This window comes from Tamandua tetradactyla, chromosome 16, assembly GCF_023851605.1.
Source record: "Tamandua tetradactyla isolate mTamTet1 chromosome 16, mTamTet1.pri, whole genome shotgun sequence".
Taxonomy (NCBI): domain Eukaryota; kingdom Metazoa; phylum Chordata; class Mammalia; order Pilosa; family Myrmecophagidae; genus Tamandua; species Tamandua tetradactyla.
In genome coordinates this window covers 50,773,831-50,788,974 of record NC_135342.1, presented here as the reverse complement: position 1 = coordinate 50,788,974, position 15,144 = coordinate 50,773,831, and the positions used below count along the sequence as shown (strand labels likewise).

The following is a 15,144-nucleotide window of genomic DNA, read 5'->3' as shown; positions in this document are numbered from 1 at the left end:
GTATCCATGCTGACCCTCCCCAGATCCTCCCCTCCCACCCCTTCTGCAGGATGCTCACCCCTTGTCTCCCACCACAACGGACCTCCCCCTCCTTTTGGAAACACTCTTCTTCAGTTCCCTCACCTAGGAAATGGGTGATAACTGCCTCCCTCATACAGTGTTTGTGAGAATTAAATGAAGCTGCTGGAGCAAGTGGATCTGGGGCCAGAACATTCTAAGGGCCTGATACATGCTACTTTGGTTTGCTTTCCACTGGTCTCCATGCCTTTCTCCTTTTTTTCCTCCCTGCTTCTGGCCACTCCACCTCAGTCTCGGTTTCCTCTGCCGGGCTCCCATGTGTGGGCACTGCTCATTCTACCTGCTGCCCCACGATCTCACCCACCCAGAGTTTGCACCACCAGCCCTGACTGACAAGGCCTCTCCCCTAAGCTCCAGAAACATTTTCCACCCCTCTGCTGGACCTCCCCTACCGTCATCTCTCCAACCGAGCCTCTTTCCCCTTCTCCCCATCTCCATGCCTGGAAATCTGGGGGCTTCCTTGGCCCATATCCACTCGGTCACCCAGCCAGTCCTGTCTCCTACCCAAGCCTCCCTGCCATTGCCCCTTCTCTCTACCCCGTCCCTCTTGCCTGTAGCCCGTGGTGGTCTTCTCATGGGTCCCCAGCCTCCACCCTGGCCAAAGCCCGCTCAGCAGTCAGAGTGCGCCTTCAAAAATGCCAGTCTGATTATGATACCGCATGTGGATGTGATGGCAGCTCCTACTGCTCTAATACGTTTTGAAGCCCTACACAGCTGGCCCCATTACCCCTCTAGCCGCATCTCTCCTTCTGCTCCTCTTCAGCAGAGATTGCAGCTACCCTACCTTCCTTCAGTTCCTGCAGCTCATCCTGCTCCTTCTGCCTCCCACCCTGACTTTACACAGGTTGTTCTCAGCCCTGAATGCTGTCCCTGGCCCATCTCTACCTCTAGTCACTATACAAACTGCTACTTACCCTTTGCATCCTATCTTAGACCTTCCTTGCTTCCTCCAGAAGCCTTCCCTGATGCTCCCTCTTCTGGACTCCCACCCCCCTCAGGTCCATGCTGCTCCCATCTCAGCCCTGATGACACTGCCTGTCTTTAGGGCTCCAAGGTAAAATAGAGGATGCCCAGCGAAGTTTGAATTTCAGATAAACAACTAACACTTCTTCAGTATAAGTATCTCCCATGCAATATTTAGGACATATTGACACTAAAAAAAAAAAGAAGATTCATTGTTTATATAAATTCAAATTGAGCCACTCTGCTCCCCGTGGAAAACTCCTACTCATTCTAGAAGTTAATTCAAATGGGCCCTTCTCACTGTGGGTGTCTTGTATTTTTGTTTCCTCTATCTGGCAACCCTACCTGTTTTCCCCACCTGACATAGGTCTGACACGTCCTGCCCCTGTTAGATTCCCAATGCCTGAGTGAGGTTCGGGCTTGAGAAGAGCGCAGGTTTGGGATAAATGCAGAGAAGGCAGGAGAACTGGGTCCTCAGCCCAAAACCTTTCTAAAGTTGATCCCAGGGAGGCCATTCACACAAATCCCAACATCCCCACCAAGAAGAAACCAAGTCTGCTTCACTCACCTTCCAGTCTGGGGGTAACTGGGCCCCAAACCCCAGGGCAGGAAACATCTTATCACTAATCAGAGAAAAGAAAAAAAACCACTGTAAGACATCGATCCTCATCCCATTCAACCCCCTACCAAGGGTGGGCCCACTCTGCCTTACCCACCTCTAAGCACAGAAAGCTCACCACTCTGTTCCCCCTGGAAAACTCCTACTTATGCTTGAAGGCCCAATTCAAATGGCCACTTCTCACTGTGAGTTTCTTTAATACCTTGGAATGCCTCTTTCGTGTTCCCATAGCTCTTGCCTCACATGTAAACTGGTCACTCAGAACTCCTGTGATTTCTTCCCCATTTTCCACCTTGAGTGAGAACTTCCTGAGGACAGAAACCACATCTTCTTTGTCCATTCGTTCAGTGTATTTTATTGAGGGTCCCTCTGGGAGAACAAACTGCCAGAGGCCTGGGCAGAAGCCAGAAGACCAGTGAGGAGGTTGCTGAGATAATTGGGGTCAGAGGTAATGATGGCTCAGACCAGGGTGGTAGCAGCTGGGGAAAGGAGAAGAGGTTGGATTCAAGCATCTCTTGAAAGGATTTGCTGAATGAGTAGATGGGAGAGATGAGAGAAAGAAGGAAGTGGAGATATGGGGGTGAGTGGTGGTGTTTCTCATTGAGGTAGGGAAGAGGTGAAAAGAGTTTGGATGTTCAGAGTTCACTGTGGTCTTGCTAAGCTTGAATGCCCATCAGTGGAGGGGCTGAGCTGGCAGCTGCATCCTAGAGACCCTGGAACAGTGACACTAGGATCTTCCCTCCCACCCACAGAGGAGACTTCCACCTCCCTTGCTCTGAACACTGCACCTCTCTTAATAAGACCCAGGATCCCAGTCTCCTCTTAGGTCCTGAGCCCCGTTGGCAGTCAGATGCTGGTCTTCACCCTGGGCCTCTCCAGGGAGACAAGTGTTCACAGGATTCCCAAGCCTGCTCTCCTCCCTGCTGAATTTCTGGCACCTGCTCCTTCCTCTCTTGCTCCCATGTGTTAGCCCCCAGGTCATTCTGCCTCTGACCTGGAGCAGCCAACAAGCACCATCTGTGACAATGAAGCTGCAACCCTTAAGTGACTTCTGGATTCTTCAACTTTGCATTTGGCCTGTCCCGTTGGTGGCCATTCCTGCCATACTCTCTACACAGCTTTCCTTCACTGACTTTTCACAGTATCCAAGCCCCCGGCCAAAGACCTCCAGGAGTTGAGCTCTGTGGGAAGCAAGGTCCTCACATGCTCAGAAGTTCCCAACAGGATTCCCACTGTTCAGCCATTCGGTGCTGGACCCAGGAATCAGGAGATCTGTCTTTGGACAGATTCTCCACCCCCACCAGGCCTTCATTTTCCAGCCCTGAAAGGGGAGGCTGTTGCAAGAGCAAGTGCGTTTCCTCTCTCCTTCTGACTCATTGCTTAGTGGCTACTTGGTACACTGGGTACAGAAGCATCCTATGAATCTGTGCTAGGAAGGTAAGAGTACAATAACCAATTAGCAGTGTCTGCTATACGTATATGAATGGCCAATTATAACAGTCTCCCAGGATTTGATGGTCTCTGGGTCCCTTCTAGGTTTGACAAGCTAAGCCTCCCATCTTGGTCGGAGCCCTAGCTGAACTTCAGAGCCCCTTCCCAAACATACCTGTCATAGTCCTGAATGATCTGCCCTACGGCCCAGATAGCTGACAGGTACTCATTGGTGCCCATGGGGTTGATATAGTGTAAAGAAGAAGGGTCAAAGGGGTTCCCGTTGGAGGCTGTGAAGTCTATGCCAACCTGCAGAGGGGGAAAAGGGCTATCCAGTGAGGCCAGAAACTCCCAGCTCCCCACCTGACCCCCAGGGAAAGGAGAGGCTGATAGGATAGGGGAAGCCCACTCATTTCCCAGCTCCAATCCCCCCAAATACGGTCTGAAACCTATAAACTTCTCTAGCTATATTATGTTCCTGTTCTAACACCACTGTGGCTCCCTACTGCCAGAGTATGAAGTCCACTGTCCAAATATAACACAAGGCCAACTTATATCCCCAGACTACTAGTTCTCCTCACTGTCCCTACCCTCTACCCCAAAGAGTCAGGCCATCTTCTTTCCCTTTGTCTAATTCTTATCCATCCTCCAGGCCCAATTCAGATGCCGCTGCCCCACTGAAGCCTTCCCAGATAAGTCACCTCTCCAAGGCACCTCTCCATCCTCCCTCAAACCACCAAGAGCCCCCGGGTTGGGTGCTGCCCAATAGGGCAGCGTCCATCTCCCTGGTCAGACTGGGAGCTCTTATGGGCTAAGGACATGCCCTTGAGGAGCTTGGTCCAGGCTAGGCAGAGGGACCTGGGAGTGCCAGGAGGGCAGGGCTAGAGGCTCCACCTGCTCTCTCAGTCCTGGGGTGATCCCAGCCCCGCCCTGGGAGGGACAGCAGAGAGGTGTGGGCAAGACTGGCCCGGCAGGGAAAGGTCAGGCAGCGGGGAGATGGCCGCCTTGATGCAGTCCCTGGGGGAGTGGGAAAGAAGGGGCTGCCCACTCCCTCCTCATAGCACTGGAGGGAGGGCAGAGTAGAGAGGACCCCTAGAGTCTGGCCCACAGGAGACACTCACTCAGTGCACATTTGATAACTGAATAAGTGCACACAGGAGGAACAGGAGGGCCCGGCCTCTGGATGGTGGTGAGGGGGGCAATGTGGGGAGGTGGGCAGAAGGTGGACCCCAGCAGGCCCCTCCCCTCTGGGCCGAGGGTCTCCTCGGGGTGAAGAATAAAAGACAAGATAAACGGACAAACCTAGAGGGTGTACACACCAGGCCACAGCAGTCACAATCCATACTTTTAATGAGTATTTATTGAGCACTTACTATGTGCCAGGTACTGTACAATATGCTGAGGTTCAAAAGAAAACAAAATATACAAAGTCCCACCCATACTAGAGCCAAGTGAGCAAGGAGAAAGACAGCAGCTGATGAGGCCGGTGGGGGCCAGACAAGGAAAGCCATATGGGCAGTGGGGAGGAATTTGGCTTTTTTTCACTCTACCTTGGAGCTAAACTCTTGACTCAGGCCCATCCAGCAGGATCAAACAGCCTGTGCCCTCTCCTCTTGCCCCAGGGATGTCAGCCCTTCCTGCAGTCTATCCCAGGTCCCTATTGCTGCAGTACCGGCCCAAGCCCTCAGGGAGGAGCCTCACTGGGACAGGGTGGGAGGACAATGAGAGAGCTTACAGTGAACATGAGCTGGCAGCCTCCCAGAATATAATCCAGGAAGGAGTAGTCCCGGCTTATCTGGAAGAAATGGGGAGTCATTGGTTTCCACTCTGCACCCAAGGGCTGGTTCCAAACCCAAGGCTCTGTCTATCCACTCTGCAGTGGCACCTCCCAGTGTGGCCCAAGCCTGATCCCCACCCCACGCCAGACCCCCCACCAGCTCACCTTGCAGGAACGTAGGATAATGATGCCTGAGTTTTTATAGTTCTTTTTCTTCCTCTGCTTCTTGGGGTTGATGCATTCAAACTCCAGCTGGGCAATGCGAGAGGAGAAAAAAGATTAGCTTGAGGCTTTTATGGAGATGGACCCTCCCCTAGCCCCAGAATCCCCTCCATGGCTCCGACACAGGGCAGCATGCCTTCTCTGGACAGCCACACCCAGAAATGGTTCCTGCTTTTTTTGATTCTCACCAAGCTGCACCTGCCTGCCCAAGGTTGAAAAAGATCTGCATTTGCCCTGCCAGATGGCCCACCCATGACACGCCCATGCCATGCACCTAGAACTGTCACCTATGGGCTGGCTTCTCAGGGCAAGTTAAATGGACAGCTCCTGAGGGCTCGCTATGTGCTAGGCACTTTACTGTATCATCTAAACCACGGCCTAATCCTCTGCCTCTATTAAACAGATGGGGAAACTGAGGCTCAGAGAGGTAGAATGTCTTGTCCAAGGTTATACAGCCAGAAGAGGTGGGGTTTGAGCCCCACCCTGCCTGATTCAAAACCTCCTCCCTTGCTGAGGTCATGGGGTCACAATACACGTGCCATCTCACCGGGACGCCATCACAAGCCTCACACATCTGGGACACCGAGGTCTGGAACTCGCCAATGAAGTCGTGGCCCCCATCGTTGTCATAGTCATAGCACATGACCTGGAGGTAGGCCCAGAAAGGTCAACCCAGAGCTGCCCCCCAAGGAGTGCTTTCTATCCCCTTTCCACTCTGCAAGCAAACCCCACTTCTTCTTTTTGAGTGATGCCTCCCTCACCTTCCCATTTCTGTCCAGTTGGCCTGGGAAGACCACAGCTCCTGAACAGCCTCCTGCACGAAGCCTTCCATGACTGTCAGGAAAGGGAGAAAGTCTGCCAACCCCGGTAATGGAATCTACACACTCTGGTACTGGAAGCTTAACTCCATACACATCTCACACTCGGCCGATCACCTGCCTCAGGTTGTAACCTTCCCCTAGCCTCTGGGACCATCACCTGAGTCCTCTTTAGACATTTTTTTTTTCCTGGGTTGGGCACAAAAATCCAACTTTTACATGCTCTCTCTTAACTGCCAGGATATCTTAGGAAGAAGACAGTACATATCTTACTGATGGGTAAACTGAGGCCCCAAGAGGAAAACACTTATGACAGTAGCAGATGAAGGACCAGAACCCAGGTTTCCTGGTACCTGTCAGGGGATACTTGCTCTGACCTGGCTTCCACTCACCCAGCTCCCCTCGGACAGGGCCCCTGAGGAGTGAGGGCTTTTACAGACTTGCAATCATCCTTCTCATCACAGCAATAACATTTGATCACTTCCAAGGTGTTGACACATTCATTATCCTTGCTTGCAGCACTGCAGCCCTCCAGAAAGAGCTAGGCAGGTATCTTATTCCCATTTTAGAGAAGTGGGAGCCTGGCCCAGCTTACTCAGAGTGTCAGGCAGACTCGGGTCAAGGACCCAGATCTCCTGCCCCCCCCCCCCATGTACCCTAGATGGGTTCTCCTCGCATGACACCCTGAATCTTAATAGGAAAGAGCTTTGACAAGGCATCCCCAGGAAGCCTCGGATAAACTGCAGGCCTGAGCTGGCAGGATGGGCAGCCAAGCTTCCAGGGCCCCCCTCACCTGGATGGGCTTCTCCATATCCCCATCACACAGGGACACCAACGGCACGGTGAATGGCTTCCACACAGGGTCCAGCGTGTACTTGATCACCTGGAGGCAGGAGTAGGCTCAGGCCCAGGGTGGCAGAACTCTAGGGCCAGGCCAGCCCAACTAGATGGGGAGAGGGCACGATGGAGGGGCCCACAGCCCTGCTTCCAGGGATGGAAGTGAGCATCTTATGGCAGGGAGGGAATAAGCCCTTTGGGACACTATGATGGGTTTGTCTTGCATGCTACATGGCTGGGACTATGCAGCCCAGACTGTCAGGGGTGGCTGGACCCGCAGACCCACTGCCTGAGAGAAGCCAGGCCCCACATACCCACCTCAGTCCTGTGGACCAGCATCCACTTGCCATCATCTCCTGGCTTAAAAAACTCAAGAAATGGATCTGACTTCCCAAAGAGGTCCTAAGGAAAGCAGGAGGTTGTGGGTGAGGGTGGCACATCGCCACCAGGTTCAGGTGGGATGGGGTACAGACCGGCTGCCTCCCCCAGCCCAGGGTCAGGCACGGGAGCTGTGAGCAGAGCCAGCCTGGCCCCAGCCCTCAGTGTCTACGGGGCTCTTCCAGGAGGCCCAGGACCACTGCAGCCCCCCGAGACCAAGTGGTTCCCGCAGGGGAAAAACCCCATCCTGAAGTTGCCAGAGCTTGTGCTCAGAGGCCTTGAGAGTGAAAACCTGTGGGGGTTAGAACCCAGCATCTGAGACGGGGCAGGACTTCAAGAGGAGCTGGTTCCCGATGCAGGGGTGGCCCTCAGCAGGATGTGATTTTACTTATTTTAGAGGGAATCTGAAAAACCAAAATTATCCCTACCACATGACGAGAAGGGATATTATGCCCTTTAAAAATCGATTTAAGTGTTTTTTATTTAATGTGTCCATCAAAGGAAGTTATATTAAATTGGGAGACAGGAAATAAACAAAATGAATGAATCCCATACGTGAGATGGTATTAAGTGCCAAGGAGAAAAGTCAAGCGGGAGGGGTGGGCTATCGGAGACCACCGCAGTTCTAAACACGCGGTCAGGGAAGGGCTTGCTGAGGAGGTGCTACACCAGCAGAGGCTTGATGAAAGGGAGGGGGTTGTCCTGAGAATATTCTGGGGAAAGGGTGTCCCAGGCAGAGGGAAGAGCGAGTGCTAAGGTCTGGGGCAGGAGGGCCTGGAGCACAGGATGAAGAAGCTGATTCAGCTGAAGCTGAGGGAGGGAGGGGAGGTGCAAGGGGGTGCAGTAAGGGGGTGGGGACTCATGAGGTAGAGCCCCACAGGGTACTGTAAGGACCCTGGCAACTCTGAGCTGGGAAGCCCCAGTGAATGGTTTTCCAGTCATGTTTTAATGTCTCTATGTGACGGGAAGCTCATTACCTCAATGGAGAGGTGGTCCTAGTTTGGAGGGACAAGTGGGGTGAGATGGGGGGAGCTGTGGGCCTGTTCCTTGGGGGACAATGAAAGTGGCAGCCAGAGGCCCCAGGGCTAAGCCATGCAACCTTGGGAAAGGAGGGGAGGGATAGTGCTCGCTGGTGGTGACCTTCCCTCCCCCGCCACCTCACCTTCTTGTCCAGCTTCCTACCAGCCAGGCTCAGTGTGATGACCCGGTTGTCCGACAGCTCCTGGGCGGCAATCTGTAAGGCCAGAGGACTGTGAGGGCTGTGGGACCTGCTCCTGAAGCCCCCCACCCTCAGGCAGGTGGGTAAAGGTGTACCCCAGGAGGCAATTTTTCAAGACTATGAGGGGGATGGGAGAGGAAGAGATCATGCCAGGTGACCTTGGACAAGTCTCTTGTCTTTTCCAAACCTCAGCTTCCATCATCTGGAAAATGAAGGCAAATGTCCATCTGGACATGAAGAGTCAGTAGGCAGCCCCGTGTGGCTGAAGAGCTGGGGCCTTGGGACAGTGGGCGGAGATGAAGCCCCATGGAGATGTTCTGGGCCAGGGAACAGCCTGACAGCCCTCCCCCCACACCACTCCACCCCCCATAGCCCCACTGCAGACCCAGAGAGCAGTCACCCCAACACTAAGGTGTTAGGAATTCCAGCAACTACACTGCACAGCTAGGGAAACTGAGGCCCAGAGCAGAGACGGGAGCCATCCTCCAGGTCACAACAGTCCTCTCTGCTCCATGCCCTCCCCGTCAGTCATGGCCTTCCAGCCAGTGAGGGACACTTGGGGTGACCTTGAGGCTGCCCTCTACCCTCTCTGGGCCTCCCTCTGTCCCCCCCCCCCCCCCCCACCAAGGGGCAGGGAAAGAACCCTGGCCAACAGCAACACAAGTGGACTGGGCCATCCTGGGCCAGGGTCTTTCTCTCCCCCAAGCCTCCCTCTACTACAACCTAATGGACCCTGCAGAGCCACAACCAGAGGCTGGGATGCCAGCATCCCCTTCCCTCCTCCAGCTGGGACTTGCTCAACAACGCTGCAGGGTCAGTCCTCTTAGTACCCCCTTTCACAGAGGAGAGAACTAGGTCTAGACTGTAGCTCCTGGAAATGCTACGGGGGACGGCATGAGCCGGGGTGGGGTCCGACTGGGTTGGTAGGAGAGAGCTGGCTTGTGAAGGCATTTAGCTTTTGAACACCAGGAGGCGGGGGAGGTTGGGACAGAGCATTCCAGGTGGCAGGACCAGAGTGGGTAAAGGCCTGGGGTATTGTTATGGGTTGAACTGTATCCCCCAAAAATATGTGATGAAAGTCCTAACCCCCAGGACCTCAGATTTGTGATTGTATTTAGGAATAGGGTGGTCGTAGTGGAATTAGTTAAGATGTGGTCATACTAGAGAAGGGTGAGCCATTACCCTAAGCTGACACCAAGGGAGAAGGCTGTGTGGAGATGGAGCCAGGTTGGAGGTGTACAGTGGGGAGCCTTGGGGTGCCAACGATGGTCAACCGCCAGAGGTGAGGAACAGACAGGAAGGATTCTTCCCCAAAGCCATTAGTGAATTGTCCCACCTACACCTGGATTTGGGACTTTCGGCCTCCAGAACTGTGAGGGTATCAATTTCTGTTGTTTTAGCCACAAGGTGGTGGTAATTTGTTATGGTGGCACAAAGAAATTAATAGGGGTACTGTAGGGTGTGCAAGGAATTCAGTCTGCCTCAAACCCAGGGTTTGTAAGTGTAGGGGATGGGGGTGGGGTGGGGCAGTTTAAAACAGCTGATGCAGGAAAACAGGGTGGGGACTGAGGGATCCCTCACAGTCTTGAGTAGGGTCAACAGGCACCAAGGAGCCATGGAAGGTTCCAGAGGAGGGAGCAATGGCAGTACGAAATCCTCCTCCCTCAGGCACAGCCAGCTCCCCCGCATTACACAGGTTCTGAAGCTGGACAACCCAGAAGAGAATCTTGCTAGCTGAACTACCCCAGGGAACTTTCTCTCTGGGCCTCAGTTCCCTCGTTTGAAGAATGAGGTTCTCGCGAATACGTAGCATCAGCAAATCGCAGGAATCACTGCACAGGGCAGCGTCAAGCAGAGCTCGGGTGGGGGAGGCACTTCTGAAGGATCCCCCAGGGAGGGCAGGCAGGGGAGGTGGAAGCTGGGAGGCCTTGGAGAAGTGTAGGGGCGCCTTTGGGGCCTTCTGGTGGCCTCCCTGACCCCCCTCCCCCCCCACCCCACCCCCACCGCTCGGCAGCCCCAAAGGCATCATTTGTGTAGCATGGAGCTCGTTGCTAAGAGACCTGTTGCCAAGTTGTAAGTTGGGCCTTTTTACTCCAAACAAAGCTGGTGATTATCTGCCAGGGAAGCGGCCCATTGATGGGGGAGGGTGGGCAGGGGGGGGCAGGGGGGAGATGGGGGAGGGGGAGGCAGGGGGAGGGTGGATCGGGCGGGGCTGGTACCGTAATCAAGCCCTTCCCGGCAGGTTTATCGTTCAGCAGCAGCAGAGGCCGAGTGATCTTCTTGCTGGAGACAATCTTGAGTGGGGAGAGGAGGGGGGCGGTTCAGCACAGGGCAGGGGCAGCCCCGGGAAGAAAATTCCTCAACAGGTACCACTCCCAGCACTTGCCCTCAAGCCAGGCACCAGCTAAACCCTCACCTGTAGGATGCTCACCTGGGAGGCAGACGCAACAAGTACTAGCCCCCGTTGCTGAGGTCCCCCAGAGGGGTGGGGGCCAAGAAAAGGCTCTTGGCTCGGTCTGGAGACAACCGCAAGGAGTTTAGCAACCCCCACCCGCCTCCAAGCCCACCCACAGACCCCACCCCGCTCAGTGTACGAACGCTGATTGAGAGGGCCAAACGCCTGTGTCACCCCTTTCGTGGGCCCCCATGGTTCTGGGTTTCACGTGTAAGTTGCCAGGGGTTCTTTATGCAGATCTGAGCATATATCGGTATGCCCTCTTCCTATCAGTCTCCCTCTGCCCATCTCTACCTGCTCTGTGCCTGGAGGCTGGGCCCTGAGGTCTGCACCCCCAGACTCCCTGCCCTCTGGCTTCCAGGGTCTCAGCTAGCAGGAGGCGGTGGGGGTGGGGGAGCACCAATGGGAGAAGGGAGGGGGAAGGGAAGAGGTGTAGGGGGGTAAGAGAGGTTGGGCCCTGCCTCCCTGCTGGGCCTGGACTCTAGCTAGGCCCTGCTAACACCTGGAGGTGGTTCCATTGCAGGCTGGTTTTCTCCACCCTGTCGGTCCCTTGTCCCTGCTCAGGCATCTATGAACAGGCCCTTCCTCAAGGCTCTCTCCTAGGTAACCTTTGAGTGCCATGGACACCCAGCAGGCCACTGTTGGATGCACCTCACTTCTTACACAGAAGCCACAGCCACTGTTCAACCCTTCCCTTTTTCATTACACATCCTCTCTTAGGGGGCCCAGGACATCTCAGTCTCCACTAGGCCTCTCAAAGCATTTTCTATTTTATTCCCTCCCCACACCTGTAGGCTGGGCAGGGCAGACATCATCATCCCCACATGCAATTTGGGAAAACTGAGGCCCAGAGGAGAGATGGGCTTGCACAAGAGCAAAGGGCCATGTGGAGTGAATGGAACATGTGCCAGGGTCTCCTAGCCCTACCTTTCTAGCCTCTGTGAGTTCTAGAGGGCTGAGCTGGATGCAAAAGTGTGGCCCCAGTGGAAAAGGAAGTTGCCCAAGGTCACATAGTAAGTCATCCATGCAGGGAGCAGAGTAACATGGGGCTCCTGGTTGCTGGCCGAATGCCCCTAAACCCGAAGTCACAACCACAACCTGGTTGTTTCTAACAGTCAGGAGTTGTGACCACTCTGGGCTTTCATACCTCTGGGTGGCACATCTGCCCACCATTGCACTCAGCTGCCCCTGCTGCAGCTGGCCCCAAGCCCACCTACTCACTCTTAGGCCTGATGAACCCTCTGGGACCCAGTCTGGAAAGTGGGGCCAGGGAGCCTATCTGGGGAGATGGGTGGGGGACTGCCCACCCCGCCCTACTGGGAGGTGCCTGGCTCACCGTGCCCAGGCTGCAGGAGAACTGGCCCAGGAAGTCGTGTTCATCCAGCTGCATGCTGGACTTGTCCTGGTCGAACAGGGCGAACTTGAGCTTCTGTACCTCCTCAAAGTGGTAGTCGAGGATGAACTTCTTGGAGAACGCAGGGTTGAGATTGTTGACTGCTGTTTCTGTCCGGTCGTACTGGCAGAGGGGCAGGGAAATGGGAGTCAGTCCTAAATTCCTTTCCTCTTTAGGATTGCAGGCAATCACCCCACTAGCTCTCTGAACACCTACTCTGTGCCAGACATTCACAGCCATTTACCAGTGAGGCGGAAGCCACCATCAGCCCTGGGCCACTGGGCACACTGAAGCACAGAGACGTTAAGTGACTTACCAAAGCTTGGACAGCTAGTGGGGCAGTGCCAAGATTCAAACCCAGGACCGATTCCAACACCTGTGCTCTTACCCCATCCCTAGGCACGGAGGAGGGCACACGGGCCTGGCCCCTGCCTCATGACAGGGGACAAGTCTCTCTCCCTATCTGGGCCTCAGTTTCCACCTCATTGGGACGAAAGGATTTAAGTATGTGGTTTCATACTTTTTATTGTATCAGAACCCTTTTTATTCAAACCGGAAGCTGAGAGAGGAAACGGATAAAGATGGGATGTTTAAGGGGAGAGAAGGTCAGGGCCTCCCCCCTCCCCTTGGGGGCACATGTTCTCTCTTTTATAGCATCCAGAGATGTCAAAACTGGGAGCTGTGTAGCCCCTCCCACCGACCGTGGAAACTGAGGCCTAGAGGAGGAGCAGGGCCCTGCCCAGCATCACTGGTGCGGCTGGGGAGGGGCCCTGCCTGCTGGCCGCTGGGGAGCCAGGTCTGGGTGACGGTCTATTTTTGGGCCTGGGCTGTATTGACTTTTCCTCCCACCCAGTCTCCAAGGGCTTGAATAGCAGGACGGAAGAAGTCTCGGTCTGGGCTATTTTTAGCTGGGGTAGCCAGGCGGGGTGGGGGCAAAGGTGGTCAGGGAGGGTGGGGGGGAGCTCCACGAGGTGGGGGTGAGATGCTGCTGGCTGAGGATGCCACCCCCTGAGGCCTGGCAGAGGGGCCCAGGGTGCCTGGGACGTGCTGGCTGCAGGTCTGGCACACCCCCAAGGAATCCTTGGCTGAACCCACGTCCCATCCCACTTCTGGCTGTGCCGCTAACACACTGAGTGACAAAGGGGAGTTTTACCCAATCTGAGCCCCAGTTTCCCCTCTGCAAAATAGGTCAACAACACCAGCCCTGTTTTCCCAGCTCACAAGAGAAGCCAACATCTGTAGAAACTCTTTAAAAACCACAGTATGGACAGTGGGATCCCGCCATGGCCCAGTTAAATATCTATCAAAAATAGTTATATATTTTGAAAATAGACATTACATAGAAAAGTATCTGGAAGGCCGGGCACCAAAGTGTTTACGGTGGTTCTTCCTGACAGGTGAGCTCCCAGTCATTTTGATTTTCTTCTTTAGGTTTATCTAGATTTTCCAAATTTACTACGATGAATATAGATTCCTTTTGGAAAAGGAAACAAAGCAGTTTTAAAAACTTGAAAACTTTTTAAGCACCTCTCCCTAAGCCTGAGGCCAGAGTCCTCCAGCCTGGCTGGACTCAGAAGTCCTTGGCTGCAGCATCATCAGCGTCCCCAGGTCTGGAGGCCCTAAGAGGAGGCAGGGAAACAATCCCCACTGCACGGATGAGGAAACAGGTTCAGAGAGGGAGAGCCACTTGTCTGAGGCCACACAGCAGGAAGTGGCAGATCTGGGCCTTGGACCAGCTCTGGGAGCAAAGCAGTCTTCCCTGTTTCTCTGTATGTTCCCCACTGTCTAGGTACTCATTTAGGAATAAAAGGAAAAGTTATTTAAGCATTTTGTAAAGCTAAAAGGGTTTAATTATATATTATAATAATTTAAGATGTATAAGGCAATAAATATAGAAGTATGTAATTATAAATATAAATATGTGAACTACAATTATAATTTAAATGCAAGTATAAGTCTTTTAAAATAATATTTGAGACAATTTAATTTTATGAAGAATAATTTTCTAAACACCACCAGCCTAAACTCCACCTACTCTCCAGCAACTGGCCACCCTCAGCACCCCGCAGACGAACTCCGAGAGGCCTCACCTCTGTCCACCTGCCGTCATTCTCCGTAAAGAGGACACAGAAGGGATCAGACTTGGAGGTGACGTCACGGTCCAACAGATTCTGGCCACTCACCGACAGCTCTACCTTGCACACGCAATACTGGGAGCCCACGGGGGTTGCCCCCGCTGCTGGGGCACCCCCACCTGGTACATATGCCATGGGGGCTGGCGGTGGAAGCAGCAGTTCCTGGCAGTCTAGGAAGGAACAGGAGTAGGGGTCAGAGTGGGGACAGACACCTGCTTCTCCACTCAAGACATGGGTAGATCGAGTGAATAACATGGGCAAAGGCTTGGAGAAAGGAATACAAGGAAATGCATGAGAAAGGAGTCTGTGGTAGGTGTGTGCAGTTTCCTGTTCTCTGCTTTGTCAGTTTTTACCCTGGCCCCTGTTAGATCAGCCACAAATCACAGTGGACATGGGAGTCCAGAAATTCATTGTGTCAAGAGAACCTGGGCTTCTCCTGAGCAGCCAATATATTGGCATCTTGTGGCCACGGGGTGGGGGGGGGGGGCACTTTTAACTGCTCTTGTTTCCCTCATTGCTTCAGCCCCTAGGAAGCTGGCATCTGACAGCGTGTTCAGAGCTGCACCTTGTTCATTGCCTGTCTTGTTCATCCTGTATCCCCAGCCTGAGCACAGCGATGCTCAGCGGGAGGCACCTGGTATCTATTTGTGGAATGAAAAAAGAGTGAGTAAATAAAAGAATGGACAAACTGACAAACTCTCATTATCACTCAGATCCTGCCTGAGTTGGTCCTTATCCTCACCCCTCTCAACACTGAATTTACCCTTTTACTTGTGTACATGGCTTCCCAAATTCCACGCCTTATGTACCCTTCTGCTG

The 15,144-nt window shown here is 53.8% G+C and overlaps 1 protein-coding gene across 4 annotated transcripts in view; it reads right to left on the bottom strand.

Moving 5' to 3' along the window:
- The window catches only part of CPNE2 (copine 2), a 50,225-nt gene extending 35,428 nt beyond the window's left edge, over nt 1–14,797 (bottom strand). Inside the window, exons 1-12 of one of the 4 annotated variants that reach the window (XM_077132514.1) lie at nt 14,281–14,390; nt 13,530–13,664; nt 12,134–12,313; nt 10,562–10,636; nt 8,286–8,357; nt 7,064–7,147; nt 6,702–6,791; nt 5,638–5,736; nt 5,034–5,120; nt 4,827–4,886; nt 3,267–3,400; nt 1,610–1,664 (exon numbers count right to left, since the gene is read on the bottom strand). In XM_077132514.1, coding sequence (XP_076988629.1) covers nt 1,610–1,664; nt 3,267–3,400; nt 4,827–4,886; nt 5,034–5,120; nt 5,638–5,736; nt 6,702–6,791; nt 7,064–7,147; nt 8,286–8,357; nt 10,562–10,636; nt 12,134–12,187 — 810 coding nt within the window. In that variant the 5' untranslated portion in view covers nt 12,188–12,313; nt 13,530–13,664; nt 14,281–14,390. Of the gene's footprint in view, nt 1–1,609; nt 1,665–1,691; nt 1,969–3,266; nt 3,401–4,826; nt 4,887–5,033; nt 5,121–5,637; nt 5,737–6,701; nt 6,792–7,063; nt 7,148–8,285; nt 8,358–10,561; nt 10,637–12,133; nt 12,314–13,529; nt 13,665–14,280 lie in introns of those variants that run through there. The other 3 variants (XM_077132512.1, XM_077132511.1, XM_077132513.1) reach the window with 3 other exon arrangements.
- Between the last annotated feature and the right edge of the window lie 347 nt (nt 14,798–15,144).